Here is an 18,416-nt window from a genome sequence, read left to right on the forward strand (position 1 = left end):
TCTGGAAGTTTTGGTCCTCCGAATCTGAAACAATTGATCCTATGATTGTCAATCTAAAGAGTTTACTCTCTGTTTCAAAGGAAAATAGATGTCATACATACTGCTTACAGGAATGATTGTAGTAAAATAATGAGAATTTTCTAGGTATGTCTGCCATTAAGTAGGTTTTAGGGGCTGCTGTAGCTCAGTGGTAGAGCGTTCACCTTTGTTACGTGGAGCACTGGTTTGATCCCCGTTCGTGCCAAGTGAACTTTGTGGTGGACAAACACCGTGTGCGTGGATTTTCTCGGGGTTCTCCCATTTCCTCCCACTTTATTCATTCCACCATTGCATTTATTGTTCATCCGATTATCTCATTTAGCTTAGCCGTGGGGCGTAAAAATGAAAGTTTTCATTTCAAGTAGGTTTCACTGCCTCAGAACAAGAGATTATGAAACTTTCTTAAAGATGTACGAAAATATTCCAATTCTCTTAGAAAGTTGAGATTTTGTGTGTTTATTTTGCAAAGGTTAATTTCGAGATATGATATTCAATATACATTAAGACGGTTAGGGGAAGAAAATAATAAAATGTATCTTATATGTGATTCCAACTCGCATACTTTTATGCTGTTAGGAGAAAGCATCACATTGCAAACACTTCGAACGCAAAATGTTAACTCAAGATGACGTTTAGGCACTTAACGTCACCTATAATAATTCAGCTATGTTTTGTTTCAACGCTCTACAAACAATAACTATTCTGCTTCTAAGCTAGTGAATATGCTTTACAGTTTTTCTAATTATTGACGGTTACTTCCAAAAATATTTCGTCATTATCAGAAATATAATCTTCATTTTTTAACTTCTCGTGAGAAATGAATCCTGGAGAGTCCCAACACATATTATCTCTGCCATTAGAGGGTCTTTGAAAGAACATATTGTTATAACCAACAAAAGAACGAACGACATCGTTGCTTCTATCTTTTAAATTAATCAGTTTGTAAGTGATTTTTTTCCTGAAAGGCCATTCCAAGAGAGAATCATATTCTCCAGAACATATTATAAGACAGACTGATAAAAAATTCTTGAATTGTACACCATAACTGGCACAACCATTTACGTATAACTTCACTTGCAGCTTATGTCCATACTGAGAGTCATAAAAGCTGTCGCTGCAAAGAGATTCGTTGAATTTACATGATGATAACTTCTCAGAAATATTCGAAATTTTCCACATAAGTTTACCATTCTGCGTGCCCCTTACTTTATTAAGTTCAACTTCCATTGTCTTCAGCTTTTCTTCCAGTCTTGTGATTGCAGCATCTTTTGCACGAAGTTGTTTTGAATGCTCTTTTATAACACCTTTCATCAGTTCTGAATGACAAATATTGGAGTCTTGCATATGGATACCTAACGCGATAGGAAATCCTTCGAAGTTACAACCAACACTTTCAAAGCTACACTTACCAAACATCTTGACACATTCTTCATTCAAGTGTTTGTCTACATCCCCTCTCGGGACACTTAAACCACAGTTCTTTGGACAATCAACTGGGAATCTTACACATTTCAAGTGATGATCTTCCAGCTTCTTGGCTTCCATTTCCTCACTACAATATTCACAAATAACCATTCTTTTAGGACATTCCTCCAACAAATGTTGCTTCATATTTTTACGGGGCATTTCTTTTCCACATTTATTCTCACAGTAAATAGGAATTAATTCACAAATATGAAAATGATCTTGAAGAATATCAGCCATTACTTCACACGCACAATATTCACATTTCACAATTCTCTTTTCACAAATATTATCCAAGTGATGACTCAAATAAAATTTTTGAACCATCAAACTGCAGAGCTCACAGGGAACCAAAGAAAATTTACACTTTTGGGTATGCAACTCTAAATCTTTTTCAAACATATTTACTCCGCAATAACAACACTTTGAATTCTTTTGAACACACTGTTCATTTTCGTGTTCTGGTAGGCGTTGTTCTAGCTGGTGACCTTGAACATGATTTATGAGTTGATCTTCAGTAGAGAACGCGTCGGAACATAATTCACAATTAAATCTGTCCTTTGTGTGCTGGTCTTCTTTGTACTGAGAACCATTCATTTGTTTACAGCCTGAAGGGCCAACATCAACAGTACAATTTAACTGATGCGCTTCTAATTCTTCTCCCACATTATTGCGACAATTTTCACAAAATTTATATGTCGGCATTGTCACTACATTAAATCGCACAAGAAACGAGTGGATAATTTAAAGTTCTGAAGACTTTACTTTAAGTTAGTAAGCTGTAAATATGAAAATGTAAATAAATGAAACTGTAGAGAATGAAGTGTTATTGAAGACTCGATGCTGCACCTAACAAATGCAATAGTACTTAAGTGTGTTACAGTTTGTAAATTAAGGTATCACTGTGTTGAAGCTTTCAGAACCGCATAACAGGTATATTCAACGACGTTGCTTCTGAATTTCTTTCAAATCTCATGACAAATTCAACATGCTTTTATCCCGGTTCACTACTTTCTACAATCGTCACGTCTTTGGTCAAATATTGTTGATGTTGCTTTCGGTTCTGTTCTTTCCGCCTGAGGTGAAAACAGAGACACTTATTATCACAAATCTTTTCTTTCCATTTAGTTGAGTTGATGAGTTGATTTTGAGTTTAGCGTCCCGTTCAGCAGCGAGGTTATATGAGACGTGGACCTACTGATTAACGTGGAATCCGAACCACATGAACTCCCGCCGGGAATCGAATCCGGGTCTCCCACGATTTTTTTTTCCATCTGGGCACTAGCTAGTCTTTGGATTATTGATGTATCGAACGAATGACACGTATCGTTGAAAAACAAAATGTTGGAATGAGCAGATTCGTCTTTGTGTGAAAACTATTAATTTTAGTTTAAAAAACACTCTCACAATAAATTTATGTTGTCCAAGTTAATAGCACTGAATGAAATTAACATCACAACAACTAATCCTTATTTACGACGAACTCTTATTTGTTTTCTTCCAGGCAGAAGTGCTCCAAACACGGAAGTTCCGCTCGTAAACCGTTTGCAACACAATTAACACGTCATTCGTATTATAGTGACCAATGAAAGTTTTCCACATACGACAAAAGGCATGTATGATCAATACCAAACCATGTCGATCTTGGAACTTCAACAACAAATGCTCCCATTGGTTTCCACTTTAGCTTCTTACAATCAATAAAACATTATCTTTCTATGAGAATTGGTAGCTTTGTCATATTTCTCTGCTCTAAATGCAGGACGCATGTAGTAAAAAACAATCTAAATGACATTGATAGTTAAAAATCAGTGGCGGATCTATAAGGTAAAAAACTGGGGGTCCTACCAGGTCTCAGACTATGCAAGGTATACCATGAGTTTATTATAAACTTTCAAAATATATAAATAATAGCTTAAATTATTTTTGTCACTCAGAAAACTGGGGGCCTAGCCCCCCTCGGCCCCGGGCTAGATCCGCCACTGTTAAAAATATATAAACTTTTTCAACAATACACTTAATTACTTGACCATTTGATTGATATATACTTTCATTAACTTCGATAAGGCTGTTCCTAACACCAATTGATAAGAAAAGAATAGTCTTTATTAGTATGCCTAGGCCGCTGATTTGACATTTGACGTGGGTTACAAAAAATGAAAATGAAATGAAATTTTTGAGTTTTGTGTCCCACGGTTATGCCGGTGAGGCTAAAGGAGACGGTGAATGTGAGAGATGAATGAACTGGTGAAATGAAGAAAGTGGGAGGAAACGGGAGAACCCCGAGGAAACCCACGCACACGGTATCTGTCCACCACGAAGTTCACTTGGCGGGAGCAAGGTTTGAACTCTGGACCCCAAACACCAGGGTTGAACGCTCTACCACTGAGCCACCGCAGCCCGACGTGGGTTACAAGTTTCAACTTCCGGTACTCGTAAGGAAATACAGAGCAATTATGTGTTCAGTACACGACGGGTAAATAAGAGTATAAAACACAGAACAATCCTATATATACATATGACGTTTGATGACTCTAACCATTGGCATCATCGTATGCTTCTTCATGCTTGATTTCTGCAGCTATGAAAAGGTCACATTGCAGTTCACAATTTGAATTCTCTTCTGACACTCCGTGGCTAAGCGGTTAGCGTACGCGCCTTTGGCGTGGGAGACCCGGGTTCGATTTCCGGCGGGAGCTCATGTGGTTCGGATTCCACGTTAATCAGTAGGTCCACGTCTCATATAGCCTCGCTGCTGAAAGGGACGCTAAACTAAAATCAACTCAACTCAACTCTCTTCTGACACTAAAGATACGATTTTTATAGTCAGCAGATAATATGAGCACATTAACCGGTTTGGCACAACTTCGAAACTACTTTAATCCAGGCCCGGACTGGCCCAAGTGGCCAGGCCTCATCCGCCGCCCAGACAGGGGGCAAATCAAAAGGGGACCAAATGAAAATATTAATAAAGGATCAGGAGGAAAAGAAAAAAATGTGGAAAACGCATAACGACTACTAAATGCGTATTACTACGAAAAACACCAATTTGTAATGAGCTTAATGCTTATTTTGCATATTTTATATGCCGTTATAGCCCACAGTCCGTGTGTATATATATATATATATATATATATATATATATATATATATATATATATATATATATTCTAGGTTGCTATTTTATCAAAATCCATGTAAACACTTTATTTCGATATTACCTTTTTTTATTGTAGTACGTAATAAGTTAAACATTTACACGCATTGTACGTGTAGTTTTCACAAGATGGATTCTCTATATATTATATGTTTTCCGTTGCTATGACAACTTACAAAATATGTCATATCACTATCACAACAGATCATCAATCATAATAACAGAAAAGAAATTACATCTATATCTCTTTATATTTTCTTCTTCTTCCTTTTTAACAGCTTGTGCATATTTTAAAAGTACATTTTGCCCGTAAATACAAGTTATTATATTTAAAAAAAAATACACATACCGTTACATAATGTCGCCCGAAAAATGGGACTCTTTAAAAAAAATAAAAAAGAAATCCTGGACAGTTAGGTATCACATATTGATTCTTTTAAGTTCGAATGACCCTCCTATATGAAATAATTACAATTCATACAATCATATATCATATTTTACTTTTATATCAATATTATTTTCATATTTATCTTAATTCTTATAATTAATTTCATTTTATACAATTCAACATCCACAATAGAAGGTACGTTCAAATAACGTTATAAAAGTTGTTTAATTTAAAATCCTTTCGAGGCCATTGATGCGTGTTACAAGTTGGAAGTTAATAAAATCTATATCATTTTCTTGGACAAAACTAAGAAGATTGCGAAGAGGATATTATTATTGTGATATTTGTATGATTGTTCTCTTAAATGAGAAAGGATCAAAAATATTATATATTGAAAAAAATGCAGTTTCATTTGGAATTTTGGATTTTGTTTTGGAAGTTTGGAATTTGGAAATCATTTGGAATGCCGAGATTATTTTATTTCCTCCGATGCTCTCCATCTTGGAAGGAAGATGCCCTATTGGAAAAGTATGACGATACTCTTAAAACTGGTCTGGAATCCATGCTCAATTGATCTCTTAATAACAACTCTTGGATACAAGCTTCTTTACCAGTCAAAAATGGAGGCCTTGGAATCCGTCGCGCCACAGATATGGCTATTCCGTCTTTTTTAGCGTCTTTCTACGGTGCAAGTCAAATAGTTAGTTCTCTTCTTCAATGGGATAACGACGAAATCACCAATCCAGATGTGATGGACTGCATAGCTAAATGGACAATTTTAGTTGGGTTAGACCCTCCGGCTCTCGAAAATCGTAACAATCAGTCGGCTTGGGACGAGCCCATCGTTAATTGCCAGGCAGCTTCTTTATTGCAGACTACAAATAACACTGAAGATAAAGCCAGACTTTTAGCGGTCATGTCCCCAGAAAATGGAGCATGGCTTCAAGCTCTACCATCACCATCTCTGGGCCTACACCTATCCAATGAGAGCTTCCGAGTATCAGTTGCACTACGGTTAGGAGCAGATGTGTGTGAACCACACCACTGCCCCATTTGTAACACCTTTGTAGATAAAAAAGGATTACACGGTTTGTGGTGCAAAAGCAGCGCAGTCAGACACCCACGTCATTCAAGTGTAAATGATATAATATTAAGAGCATTAACATCAGCAGGAGTCCCAGCAATGAGGGAACCGATTGGATGCAGCCGATCTGACGGGAAAAGATCCGATGGTATGACATTAGTACCTTGGAAGAAAGGAAAGGCATTGATTTGGGACTTCACATGTTCAGACACCTATGCCCCCTCCAACCTACAATATGCCTCAGTACAAGCTGGACTCGTAGCTGCTCGAAGAGTGAAAGAAAAAAAGAATAAATATAGCAATCTACTCGATAACTATTGCTTTGTCGCAATAGCAATTGAGTCTAGTGGTTCTTGGGAAGAAGGAGGCCTCAAATTTATAAAAGAAATCGGCCATCGTCTATCGATTAAATCAGGAGATAATCGAGCAAAAGGTTTCCTGATTCAACGCATAAGCATAGCCATTCAACGGGGGAACGTGTCGGCTATAATGGAAACGTGAAAGAAAAAAATGAAATGAAATCTTTGAGTTTTACGTCCCACGGTTATGTCGGTTAGGCTAAAGGAGACGGTGATGATGAGTAATGAATGAAATGGTGGAATGAAGAAAGTGGGAGGAAACGGGAGAACTCCGAGAAAACCCACGCACACGGTGTTTGTCCACCACAAGGTTCACTTGGCGGGGGATGGGATCGAACCCGGGACCCCAAGCACCAGAGGTGAACGCTCTACCACTGAGCCACCGCGGCCCCCCACTAGTAAAGAGCTAGAAGAAGTCTTTCTTCTGTAATTCCGAAGAAGGGAGGTTAGGAGTAAAAACAGACATCATTGGTGCATCAATTTATGTAGCAACCGAGCAAAAAGTATGGAGAGACAGCTCACAGTCCATAAGTTTTATATGAAAAATTACGGCATGAATGCTGTACCGTACGTCAAGACAGTGACATAACATGACAGGTTGGAGCCTTTGAAAGCAGAAGATTTAGTACTACCTGTCGAACATTATGGGAACAAAGTACCGAAGAATAGATATTTACTGTTTCATTTTAAATTTTCATTATAACAGTTTTTTTTTTAAATGCAGTTTATAAATGAAATATCGACAATATCTAAAACAAAACACGATAATCAACATCATAACATAAACTAACATAAAGGAAAAAAATTATCATATTGAGAATTAGTTCAAAGATTAAATGTCATTCATGTTAACTTTGGTTACAACTTCCGAAGGAACTAATGTTTTAACTAGTTGCATCCATTTGCTTTTAGTATACTTTGAAGGACGCCATAACTTAAGTTCATCAATACTAAACCATTTGTTTGAACATTTATATTATCTTCATAGAATTCAAATAAAGTACAAATAACAAACGAAATCATAACGGTATTTACAGTGAAATAAAACAAATATCAATTGAATACGGTTTTTTCGGACGCCGTAACTTTAGCTTTATGTACTGTATGATTTAGGAAAATGTACTTTATGTATTGTATTTTATGTACAAAAAGTGAGTTTTCGTTTTTAAGGATTTATTACTTCCCGTAATTAGCCCTACAGTAGGCCCTATAGCACGAGAGACTTCTCTACATTTTCTGGTGTCAGTTTGTGGTATTTGTAGCCAGAAAATGACCTGTTAACATCAACAGATGTTACCGGGCATCATTTATAGAGAGAAGCCAGATTAGTATCTATATTTTCTGTTAAATTGGGATATAACCCTAGAAGGCATACATCCCATACATGGTTGCCAAAAGAAAATTTTCTAGGGGGGGGGGCTCATCACCCTGATTGCTATATTACGTGTGGTATTTTTTATTTGTATTAAGAAAATCTTAAGAAATTCAATACATTTTCGTGAGCCAGGCAGGGGCGGGTGTCCATGGCTTCAATTGCTTTTAGTAACGGCTTCTGGTAAGAACATCAATCAATTTCTTTTCCACAGAGCGCCCGAATTCACCAGGAACTGACGAGCTCATGCTCAACTTTATTAACTAGAACTAAGGATTCACAGAGCAGCATTCCTCACGTCTCTTGTTTCTGAATTGAACCTCTGATTGGAAAAAGGGAATAAGTACAATTTTTTGCGATTTTAACCTGAGATAGCAGATGTGTTCCTTTAAGATAGTTACATCGTTGAGTAGAAAATAGGAATGTTTGGGCAACTCTATATGACCAATGTAGAAGACAAAATCTCTCGCTGATTAGAAAAAGGGAATAACTACGTTTCTTATTCCCTTCTTCCGGTCACTACAGGACACCACCACAACTGTGAGACTGTGTGTAAGTAGACAACCACCAGAGCCTTGTGCTGTCGTTACGATACTTCGCCTTCTTTTCGCATTGCACAATCTATAGACAACATTTTGCCCCAATCAGTTACAGAATTACATGTTTTCAGTGATACAAGTGGTGGTCAAAACTGCAATCGTTCAATGACATGAATACTTTTCAGCCTGATCGTGTCATAACGGTTCAGCACTATACAGCAATATTTGCCTGTCAGAGGTCACAGTTTTTACCATGTGACCGAAATTCTGCTGTAATCAAACCAGAACTCAAACGACACAATCGTATTTATTTACCAGCACAGTATAACCACATGATTGCGAATGCAAGAAATACTAATTTTCCATTTCAGGTTTACGAAATTGTCAATGAAGAAATCTTAGATTTTAAACATGGATGGAAACCGTTTTACATGGAAACTGTTTTACAAGAAATCTTCAGGTAGCATTGTGGACAAAACAGTGAAATTCCAAGTAAATAGAGACACTGTTTACAAAGCAGAATCTCCAGGTTATGTGCAAGATCATAAGTTTATCAATGGACTAAGAACTGACATTTTTCGATTACTCAAAAGTAATGTCACAAACGTTCCATTGCCAACGTCAAAGGCATACGATTGGCAAGTCCCTATCAATCAGAAAAAGATCAACGATCCTTCACAAATCATCAAATACATACCTGACCAATACAAACAGTTTTATAGGATGATTTGTTCATGGAAAACCACTGACCAAGAAACTGTAGAAGACGAAGATGCACACGGATAGGACCCTATGTAAAGCCATTTTTTTGTGACAACGTATTTTGCTACGTAGTTTGTTCAGCTGTCTATTGTATTACTTTTCTTGCTGTACGAATAACGTGTTGTACAAAAAAAAAAAAAAAAAACGAACGGTGACAATAAAAGTGTTAGAAGCCTAACATTCGTGATAGTTCGGATACATATATCCAAGATTAACATACAACATTGTATTCAGCATGTTCATTTTCATAGCTTTCAATCATAAACTGCACATTACATACCCTACACACAATTACAATTTCGTCCAACTCTAATTGATTGGAAAAAGGGAATATTTTTTCCGTTTTAAAGCTTATCTAACCAATTGCAGTGCTGCAATACAAGATTCTTCTTCTTGTCTTAGTGTTTGTTAGTTCTTTTGCTACAAGTAATCAATTATACACTTTTTGCAACAAATAGAAACAACGCTTCGGGAAGGTTTTTTAGCGTTTTTGAAAACTTAGGTCCGATGCACTTATTCCCTTTTTCCAATCAGTGATTCAATTGATGTCGACACAATATTACAATGAGTCTTTATCATTATCAGATTTCTCTTAAGGTCTTGACAATTGTAAGCGTTTTTGCTCTGCTGATCGATTGCTAACAACATTAGTCCTTCATAAACTAGTTATTCCTCTATCCTCCCATCCAAAAAGCCATTCTGTTACATAGACATTTAAATGTATTGAAAATACAATCTAAAATTGGATTTATTGCATACTATAAGCGTATACCTGAAATAAAACTTACAGAATATGCTGAATATGCTCTTAAGCATTAATATATGCCTTAAACCTTGGAAATATGCTTTTATATGCACTATAAAATTTCAAATTCGAACTGTATTATTGTTGTTAGAAACTCCTACCAAGTTTAACAGAAATGTACATAAGCAAATAAAATAGGCCCTACACATTTGCATAAAAATCCGATGTCTACTCATAATTATTTCCTTTCATCTTTCAGTAGTTGCCACTTTTATCAGTCAAGATGTCGAGTTGCGGTCAGTGATTCACAGTCACACCGTGAGGTAGTGTATGTCCTTATCGTATCCTTTCGAAAATTACCATGGAAACGGAGGTTAGTGCTATTACCCCAGGCAAATAATTCCATTTTTGACGAAAAGTTTTAACAAATTGACAGGCTGGTTTTTACATATGTTTTAGTACTATTTTGTATATGTCTCCCCTGAAAAGTCACCACGAATCCGAGCGTTGGAACACACTCAAAATGGCGGCCAAATATGGTGACTTCCATAATTGTTTAAAACGAACCACCTTATGCAGAGTCGTTTTGACCTATGATTAGCGAAATACTAAAGGCCTGACTACTGCAGGAAACATATGTTAATCGAACTCTTTAGTATGATACTAATCAGAAGTCAGAACGACTCTGCATAAGGCCCGAAGAGTCTTCCTTACCATCTGTCGTATCTGCATGAAATAAAAACAAATATGCGTGAAATAGTAGAAGTAAATTATATTTCTAAATAGTAATATTGTATTTATAAAACAACTAAACAAGTATATTTCAATCTTTACAAGTAGCCGTGGCAGTCGTTGTGACGCGTGATTAGTTCCATACTAAAGAGTTCGACTAACATATGTTTCCTGCTGCAGTCAGACTTTTAGTATGACGCTAATCATACGTGAAAACGACTCTGCATAAGGCCTTTAGTTTTCAATTCCCGTTACGTTAACTGCTTGTTGAAAATAGTTTAAACCACAGTGGATGTATAAAAAAAAGTGTCTCATCTATAGTGAAGTTATATATAATGAACTTATCTATAGTGAACTTATCTGTAGTGACAGTGCATGCAGTTTGCTTGGATCGAAAGGACTAGAAACGTTGATGAAGTGTTGCCAAGATCGCGAGAATAATTTGGAAAACTTGGAATCTTCTTACTGCACAGTTTGTTCATAGAGCATGTCAAAAAAAAAAAAAAAAAAAAAAAATGCACGGATGTCAACAATTATGGCTGTAAAAAGAAAGTGCAGTGATCAGGCAGGTGCCGAAATTTCTGGATCTTCCAGGTTAACGAGAAATGAATCACAATCGCTTGATTTTAAATTACACTTTTTTTCTTTTCTTTCAGAGAGCCAACGGCTAATGCAAGTGCAAGTTCAGCAAAGAAACGGGAAGACGAAAATGTCAGTGAAATCCGTACTCACAATATTCATAAGACAAACAGATCAGTGTAAGAAGAGAAATGATGGTTGGGCATCTCAAGTTCTAACTCAGAACAACATGTCTGAAGTTCAATAAGTAGAATCGGTGATTTAGTAGCAGGGAAGGTGTCACACAGACTGTTATAAAGATTTCTTTAGGGCTACCAGTAACCGAGAAAAACGAGGACGACGATTCTTAGTGTAAAAAGTATTTCTAGAAGTTTTCTCCTACGTTGTGGAAAATACAGAGCGCACTCCTTATGTTATGAAGGTGAATGGCTTATTGGGAAGAAAACTTCAGAATAAAGAGAAAACGTGGTCTGTAAAACGTGGTGTGGTATATGAAAACTAGATTAAAGAAACATTTTGGAGACAATATTTTAATCAGTGAATCCTAAGGTGCACGAAATGTGTTTTGCTTCAAAGGATGTGCGAAGAAGCTAATTAATGATTCGTGGTACGTTAACAGATGTAATAATGAAAGAGATGACAGACAAAGAATTTTAGATGCTGCAGCTCTGATATTGCAAGAAGACATTTTGTCACAAATTTACGATCTTGAGCATTTTCTCTGCAATGGTGAAATCCTAGCTTGAGGCAAAAAGGCATTCTTGGATCGCTTCTTCTCTTTATAACAGCTTTATACATGACTCCGAACAGAAAATCTATCTCAGAACATGAACCGAAAAGTTTTGGCAATCAACAATGTCCTTACAAAAAAAAAAAAAAAAAAAAAAACTCAGCGAATGGAAGTTTGTCGGGACCTGCTGGACCAATACGAAGCTGAACGTGACAATTTTCTGGATAGCATCGTCACTGGAGATGAGACGTGGTGTTATCACTACGAGCCGGAATCCAAACGACAGTCCAAATGCAATGGCGATTTTTACAAGTGTGGCATGCTGACTCTGGTTCATCGTTGGCAAAAGTGCATAACGAGTGATGGGAACTATGTGGGAAAATGACAGTCTGTAGCTGAAATGTTGCTCTGTTTAGTTGTGCTGTTGTTATTTATATCTCCATTACTTTCCATGAAAAAGAAATGGGAGGCACTACTTTCGGAACGACCCTCGTAAGGGTATCACCCCACATTCACCTAATGCGGCCTATGAAAACCATGGTGAAAACGCAGTAAGAATGGTCAGAATTGGAAATTGAGACCTCCACGCATTCTTTCTCTTCTTCTTGTATTATTATCAAAGTGTCTCAAACAAATAGTTAGCCAATTTCCTCCGAAAAGTAGTGGTTATTTTTATTTAGTAAAAATATAGATCATACGGATAGAAACTGAGATGAAATATTAGAATTCTAATAGGCTAAATAGTAAGAATCTATTGTATGATCTCTCAATTGATTTTCTTATCTCCGAGTGGCAGGTCTCTGGACAGGTATTAGGATGTTTGCCTTCCCTACAAAGGGTTCTGTTTCGATCCCAATTCTTTATATAATTTATTTATATCTAATATCTGCATCTTTAGTATACAAGGAATAACTATGGGACGTTAAGGTGAATGCAAGGAAACACCAAAAGATGGCAGCACATGTCTCCTCCTTCTTTTAAGGCTATAATTATGAGATAATTACCGACTAAGAATCCGAATTGAGCTTTTATCCTAGGCTTGGTGGACTCACTGGGGATAGAACACATAGATAGAAACCGCATGCCCTCGCTAGCTATTTGACTTCCAAAGGGGTATTGCATACAGTAATTCTAGAGTCAAGAATGAATAAAAAATCAAATTGGAAATGACAGGCTGGAAGTTTGTGTTGCTTATACGCAATTTATTTTGAGATTGTCGAAAGTCACACAGTAGCAGAGTGGTAGAACGCTTACCTCTGATGCGTAAAGTCCCTGGTTCGATTCCCGACCAAGTAAGTTTGTGATGGACTACACTGTGTTCATGGGTTTTCTTCGGATATTCCAGTTTCCTCCCAAATTCTCATTCCACCAGTTCTTTGATCATCATTCACTGTGCCTAATCACCTGTCTCCCTTATCCTAAAGGGTATAATTGTGAGACGTAAACTGAAAGATTTCATTTCATTTCCTTTCGAGATTATCGAGACGAGACTGAAATAAGACCAAGTTACAAAGAAAGAAAACAAGGAAAAAGCGAAAAATAAAGAGAAGTAAAAAAAAAGGTATTCAAGCAACATACTTATAACCATTTTTATGACGTACTATATGATTAAATTCTGCAGTTGTGTTCGTTAATGAATCTAATATTTAATTAACTAGGCAGTCTCAGAGAGATATGTTATTCCTTGATAATTTAAAAGAAAAAAATGTGTTGTATGTTAAAAAGAAAAAGTCACAATTGTGATGGGAAGCTTTTTTGTGGCTACAAGCTATAATCGGAAGTAAAAAAGAAATGAAATTATTAAGTTTAACGTAACACGATTATGCCAGTTAGGCTAAAGGAGACGGTGATAATGACAAATGAGTGAAATGGTGGAATGATGAAAGTGGGAGGAAGCGGGGAAACCCCGAGGAAACCCACGAGCACGGTCTTGGTCCACCACAAAGTCCACACGGCGCGAGCTAGGATCGAACCAGGGACCCCAAGCACCGGAGGTGAACGCTCTACCACTGAGTCACCGCAAGATACATTTTTTCGAAACGAGACATCAGTTTTTCGACAAGAGCGGCTCAACCCTTGTCTTGTGCACATTCCTAATGATTTGGTACGATCTCAAATAAACAACCAATTTAGTTCGTCCCACGTTGGGTTTCTGAAAAAGTTGAAAGAGCATAGGCTCCAAAACAGATTGAATGTATTGCAAATGATGAACATAAAAATATTCCTCGACGCCTCGGTTATTTCTCACCTCTAATGCCTAAGTAGGTTAGACATACATTTGTAGTAGGTTAGTATCATCAGCATAAGACGACTCTAGATCATCAACAAGGTTATAACTTATTAAAAACGGTTCTCTAAGTCCAAACTTTGATGAACTCATGAAATAGGCCTCATTTGTGATCACTAGCGGTTCAAGAGAAATCGTTTTCAGGGGGGGGGGGGCGGATCGTCTCCTGAACAATTAATGCAGACTTGAAATATAGTCTTACATGAAATGAAAATGAAGTAGTGCAGTATTTTTTATATAGGCTTATGAAAAGGTAGCTATTGGAGATATTGGTTCCACCAGTGTTTGCGATATATATTTGTTAATAGTGTTTTCACTAACGTATACTTGTTCTTCAATTTAGTTGCGCTCTTTGTCAAAGACACACACACACTACTATTAAGTAGCCATAGCAACGATACACATTAGCACGCAAAAGTCACTTTAAATGACAGCAATGCAATCAATAAATTATTGCACAATTTCTCGCAAGCACAACGCAATAAGTGTTGCAAGGCTTTGTGCAAGAAACTAATACGCGGATCTTTTGTGCGTTCTATCCTTGATTTTATTAAATCAAGGATACAATTGCAGCTTCCGATCAGCCAAACGACTAGTGTGTGTTTTGGTTCGGTTTCGATTAATTCGGCATTAGTCCAGTGGGACCATTTGATGCTGACCAGTATTATGAGACACTTGGGCAGATACTTGAATTAAAAGATTTGACTAAAATATATTTTAGGAATCGAGATATTAAAACGTGGGACCTGATAGAGTAGCCACACAACGCCAGATTGAACGTGATACATCTGGTTGATCAAACGTCTTTTGTCCACGAGTAGAGAAATTCTCGTCTCATATTGATTTTCTTCTCAAAACAGATATTAGAGTCGAGACAAGAAAAACATTTTCAAATTCAAGACAATAAATTTGTATGTCTTGAAATATGAATTCTTATGTCTTTATGAAATGTCTTTCGATACATCGATTAGGTTATAGGGATGGTATCGAGACGAGACGAAACGGTATTTTGTACAGTCTCGATCTCGTCTCGGTTGATAAATAGCGGTCTCGGTCTCGATCTCATCTCGAGTCAAAAATCGCCGTCTCGGTCAACAGATGCTTGTCTCGATCTCGGTCTCGGTCTCGAGGGCCAAGTCTCGGTCTCGCCTCGAAAGTCTCGAAATAAATAGTGTAAAATTAAAATTGTGGAAGTATTATTAGCGTACAGTCTATCGTTTCCGCTTCTTATTTTTTGCCTTCATTCTTCACTTAGACTTATGGCATGGTGTACCTCATCATAGCTAATTTTCTAGCGCTAATGCTTTCCATGTGTGTGTTTCAGGCTCAATCATCACACCTGGGATAAAACCCTATTAGTAACCCATATTCACTTTCAGCAATAGACTCTCTCATATAGCCTCAGTACTGCCTATATAATTAAACTCTATTAAATTAACTCCAGTACTATACAGTGGTTTATTTACTTCCTTTGAATCAGAATTGTTCAATACTTCATAACAGATAACGCAACACATAACAGCACGAATGTATTTAATCGTATCAAAATTGAAATTTTACAATTTCTCATTTATTATACAATACATTCTGCTTTGACTATCATTTTAAAAATAGAATATAATGTTCATTGTCTTAAGAAATAGGGTAAATTATTACTACAATATATTTTGTTTCAAATTGATCAAATGCTTTATTACCGTTTCACACCTCCTGTTTAATTGACACTCTATAACATGAATTTCCTTAAACTTGTGATGGGAGCTGCGGCTCATCTTTGCTATGTGTGGTCTCGCGTTGGTTCATCAAACAAGTTAGATTCAAAGTCCGATGTTTCGCATAGTTCGCGTCTCACTTTAAGTACATTCTGTTTCTTATACAAGTTTATAAGGTCGTAATGCATTACATAAGCATATATCCAGTGCCATAACTAGGCAGGAGCAACTCGGACAGTGCCCCGGGACCCTCATCTATAAGGGTCTAGAAAAAAGTCAGGCTTACAACATTTCTACTCTGACGGTGGGAACTAAATAAAGGATAACACCTAAAAATTGAAGAATTTAGTGCTATAATTTGAATAAATTGTCATGTATACTGCAGACCTATCTGTTTGTACGCCAGAGAAATTGTCCCCTTTGGTGACGACGAAATCAGCTTTAAGGGCCCACAGAATTATTGTTACTCAACTAAGTAGGACAAAATGCTAATTTCTCTTCTTTCGGAAATATCTAATTTACTTTTCATATTGCTCTTCGCAGTAGTTTATGTGAAGTATAAAAAACTTTTTAAAATTATTATTATTATTATTATTATTATTATTATTATTATTATTATTATTATTATTATTATTATTATTATTATTATTATTATTATTATTATTGCTCTGATTAACCCTAGAATTTCAATGATTTCATGCAGAGAGGTAAGCAGAAATTTATTTCGAGGGAGGGGTCCAAAGCTTTTCGGGGTAGTCCAAATTCAATATGAGGACAAATTGTATTAAAATTTGTAAAATTGCCCATAAAATTAGGTAAAATTTACAGAAAAGTCGGGATTTCAAGCGAAGCGGAGTATGGATCCCAGAACCCATCTGCTGCGCGTCCCTGATAATGGATCTTTTCATTTCTACATATTTGGGCTACAGATAGTTCAAGTCCGTTACTTTTTGAGCACAGACACGCTACTTTATTATCTTCGGATCTGACAACACTGACTCAATGATTTAAATCAACACAATGTAAGCACCCCCATTTGGTCTAGCGGCTAGCACGCTTGACTTCGGTTCGCGTGGTCCCGAGTTGAATTCCCGGTGGGGGTACAGTTGAACGACCGAAATGGTTCGGATTCCACTATAATCAGTAGCTCCACGTCTCCTTTAGTCACCCTAGCATATTCGTGGGACGTTAAACTAAAACAAATCAACACAATGTGTATTACTAACTGTAAGTCCTTCAATAATTGCATAGCTTATGGTATGGATCCAGTTTGAGGTGGTCGGTAGTCAAGCTAAAACAAGTGAAATGTAATAGGGTGTAATTAGAGCTTTTAATTAAGCACAGTTTTAATCTAAATTGTACACCAGGTCTAAGGCTTAGAGGAACAACTAATGTTACTGAAAAGTTATCAATTATATTTAATTTCAGTTACAATTTGCATTTATATGTATGCTGGAACGAAAATTTTGACATTAACATCATAAATAGCCCAAAGACTAATAAAAACGTCGTGTTTTGAAAACATTCTTGCACCATAAAAGTAACAAACGAGTAATTTTAAAATATTTTACAGTTTAGCTACGTTATTTGCACTATATTTAGAATAATATTTAGCAAATTATTTAAATGGGCAACACTGCTTAAAATAATGTAACTGCTACTTGTAATTAAAACCATCAAAAACTATTGCTGTAATGTTAAAGAAGCAAAGGAAAGCAACAATCGTTATAAAGATTTAACACAAATACGTCATTTTAAGCAGTATAACAATCACTACCCATGTGTTTGGTATCTCTGAAACGGTTTGAAATAGCAATTGTTGTGAATGACATTATGATCATTTAAGTCTTTTTGGAACATCTACATAATGAAACGTGATATGTCAGCACTTTTTCGAAGTAAAGTCTTTGGAAAAATGTTAAATTTTTCATTTCTTGTAACTTTGTTCCTTCCTTCATTCGAAATACATGATCATACCATTACACCATACTATGATTCCACCATGATCATTGTTAGGGTTGCCATACGTCCGTATATTGTGCGGACTGTTTGTATTTTTGAGTCCGTGTCCGTACCGTACAAAGCATTAAATAAGAAAATGTCCGTATTTGAGAGTTTTTGGAGCTGCCCGAGAATTCCCGAGTCGGAAATTGCTAAAATCTCGGGCGAAATTTAGTTTTTATTATTGACGTTGGTGGCAACACTTACCGTGACAGATGAGAACCCCCGTAGCGCCGTATCACCGCTAAAAATAGTAAATGTTCTTCTTCTCGCACATAAATAGTACTAACATATGCAATAATAATAAGTTCTTTCGAAAGACTATACTACAGTAACAATATAATCATTTAATAAATTTTCTTTTTCATTTTTGATACAATGTTTGTTACTTTTTGGTTTTATTTATTTATTTTTAATTTTTGGCTGTCCTGATGTGATAAAGGCAAATAGCGAAGTTACTAAATTA

The 18,416-nt window shown here is 36.4% G+C and overlaps 1 protein-coding gene across 1 annotated transcript; it reads right to left on the reverse strand.

Moving 5' to 3' along the window:
- Nucleotides 1-777: 777 nt before the first annotated feature.
- On the reverse strand, nt 778-2,208 carry LOC145685040 (TNF receptor-associated factor 4-like). Its single transcript, XM_081757383.1, has one exon. The coding sequence runs from the start codon at nt 2,206-2,208 to the stop codon at nt 778-780; it is 1,431 nt and encodes a 476-aa protein (XP_081613509.1).
- Between the last annotated feature and the right edge of the window lie 16,208 nt (nt 2,209-18,416).

The sequence above is a fragment of the Thermobia domestica genome, chromosome 5 (genome assembly GCF_964235325.1).
Source record: "Thermobia domestica chromosome 5, izTheDome1.hap1.1, whole genome shotgun sequence".
In the NCBI taxonomy this organism is placed as follows: domain Eukaryota; kingdom Metazoa; phylum Arthropoda; class Insecta; order Zygentoma; family Lepismatidae; genus Thermobia; species Thermobia domestica.

What these genes read in the sequence shown, in the direction of transcription:
- LOC145685040 (XM_081757383.1), bottom strand. Translation starts at nt 2,208, where the DNA reads ATGCCGACATATAAATTTTGTGAAAATTGTCGCAATAATGTGGGAGAA.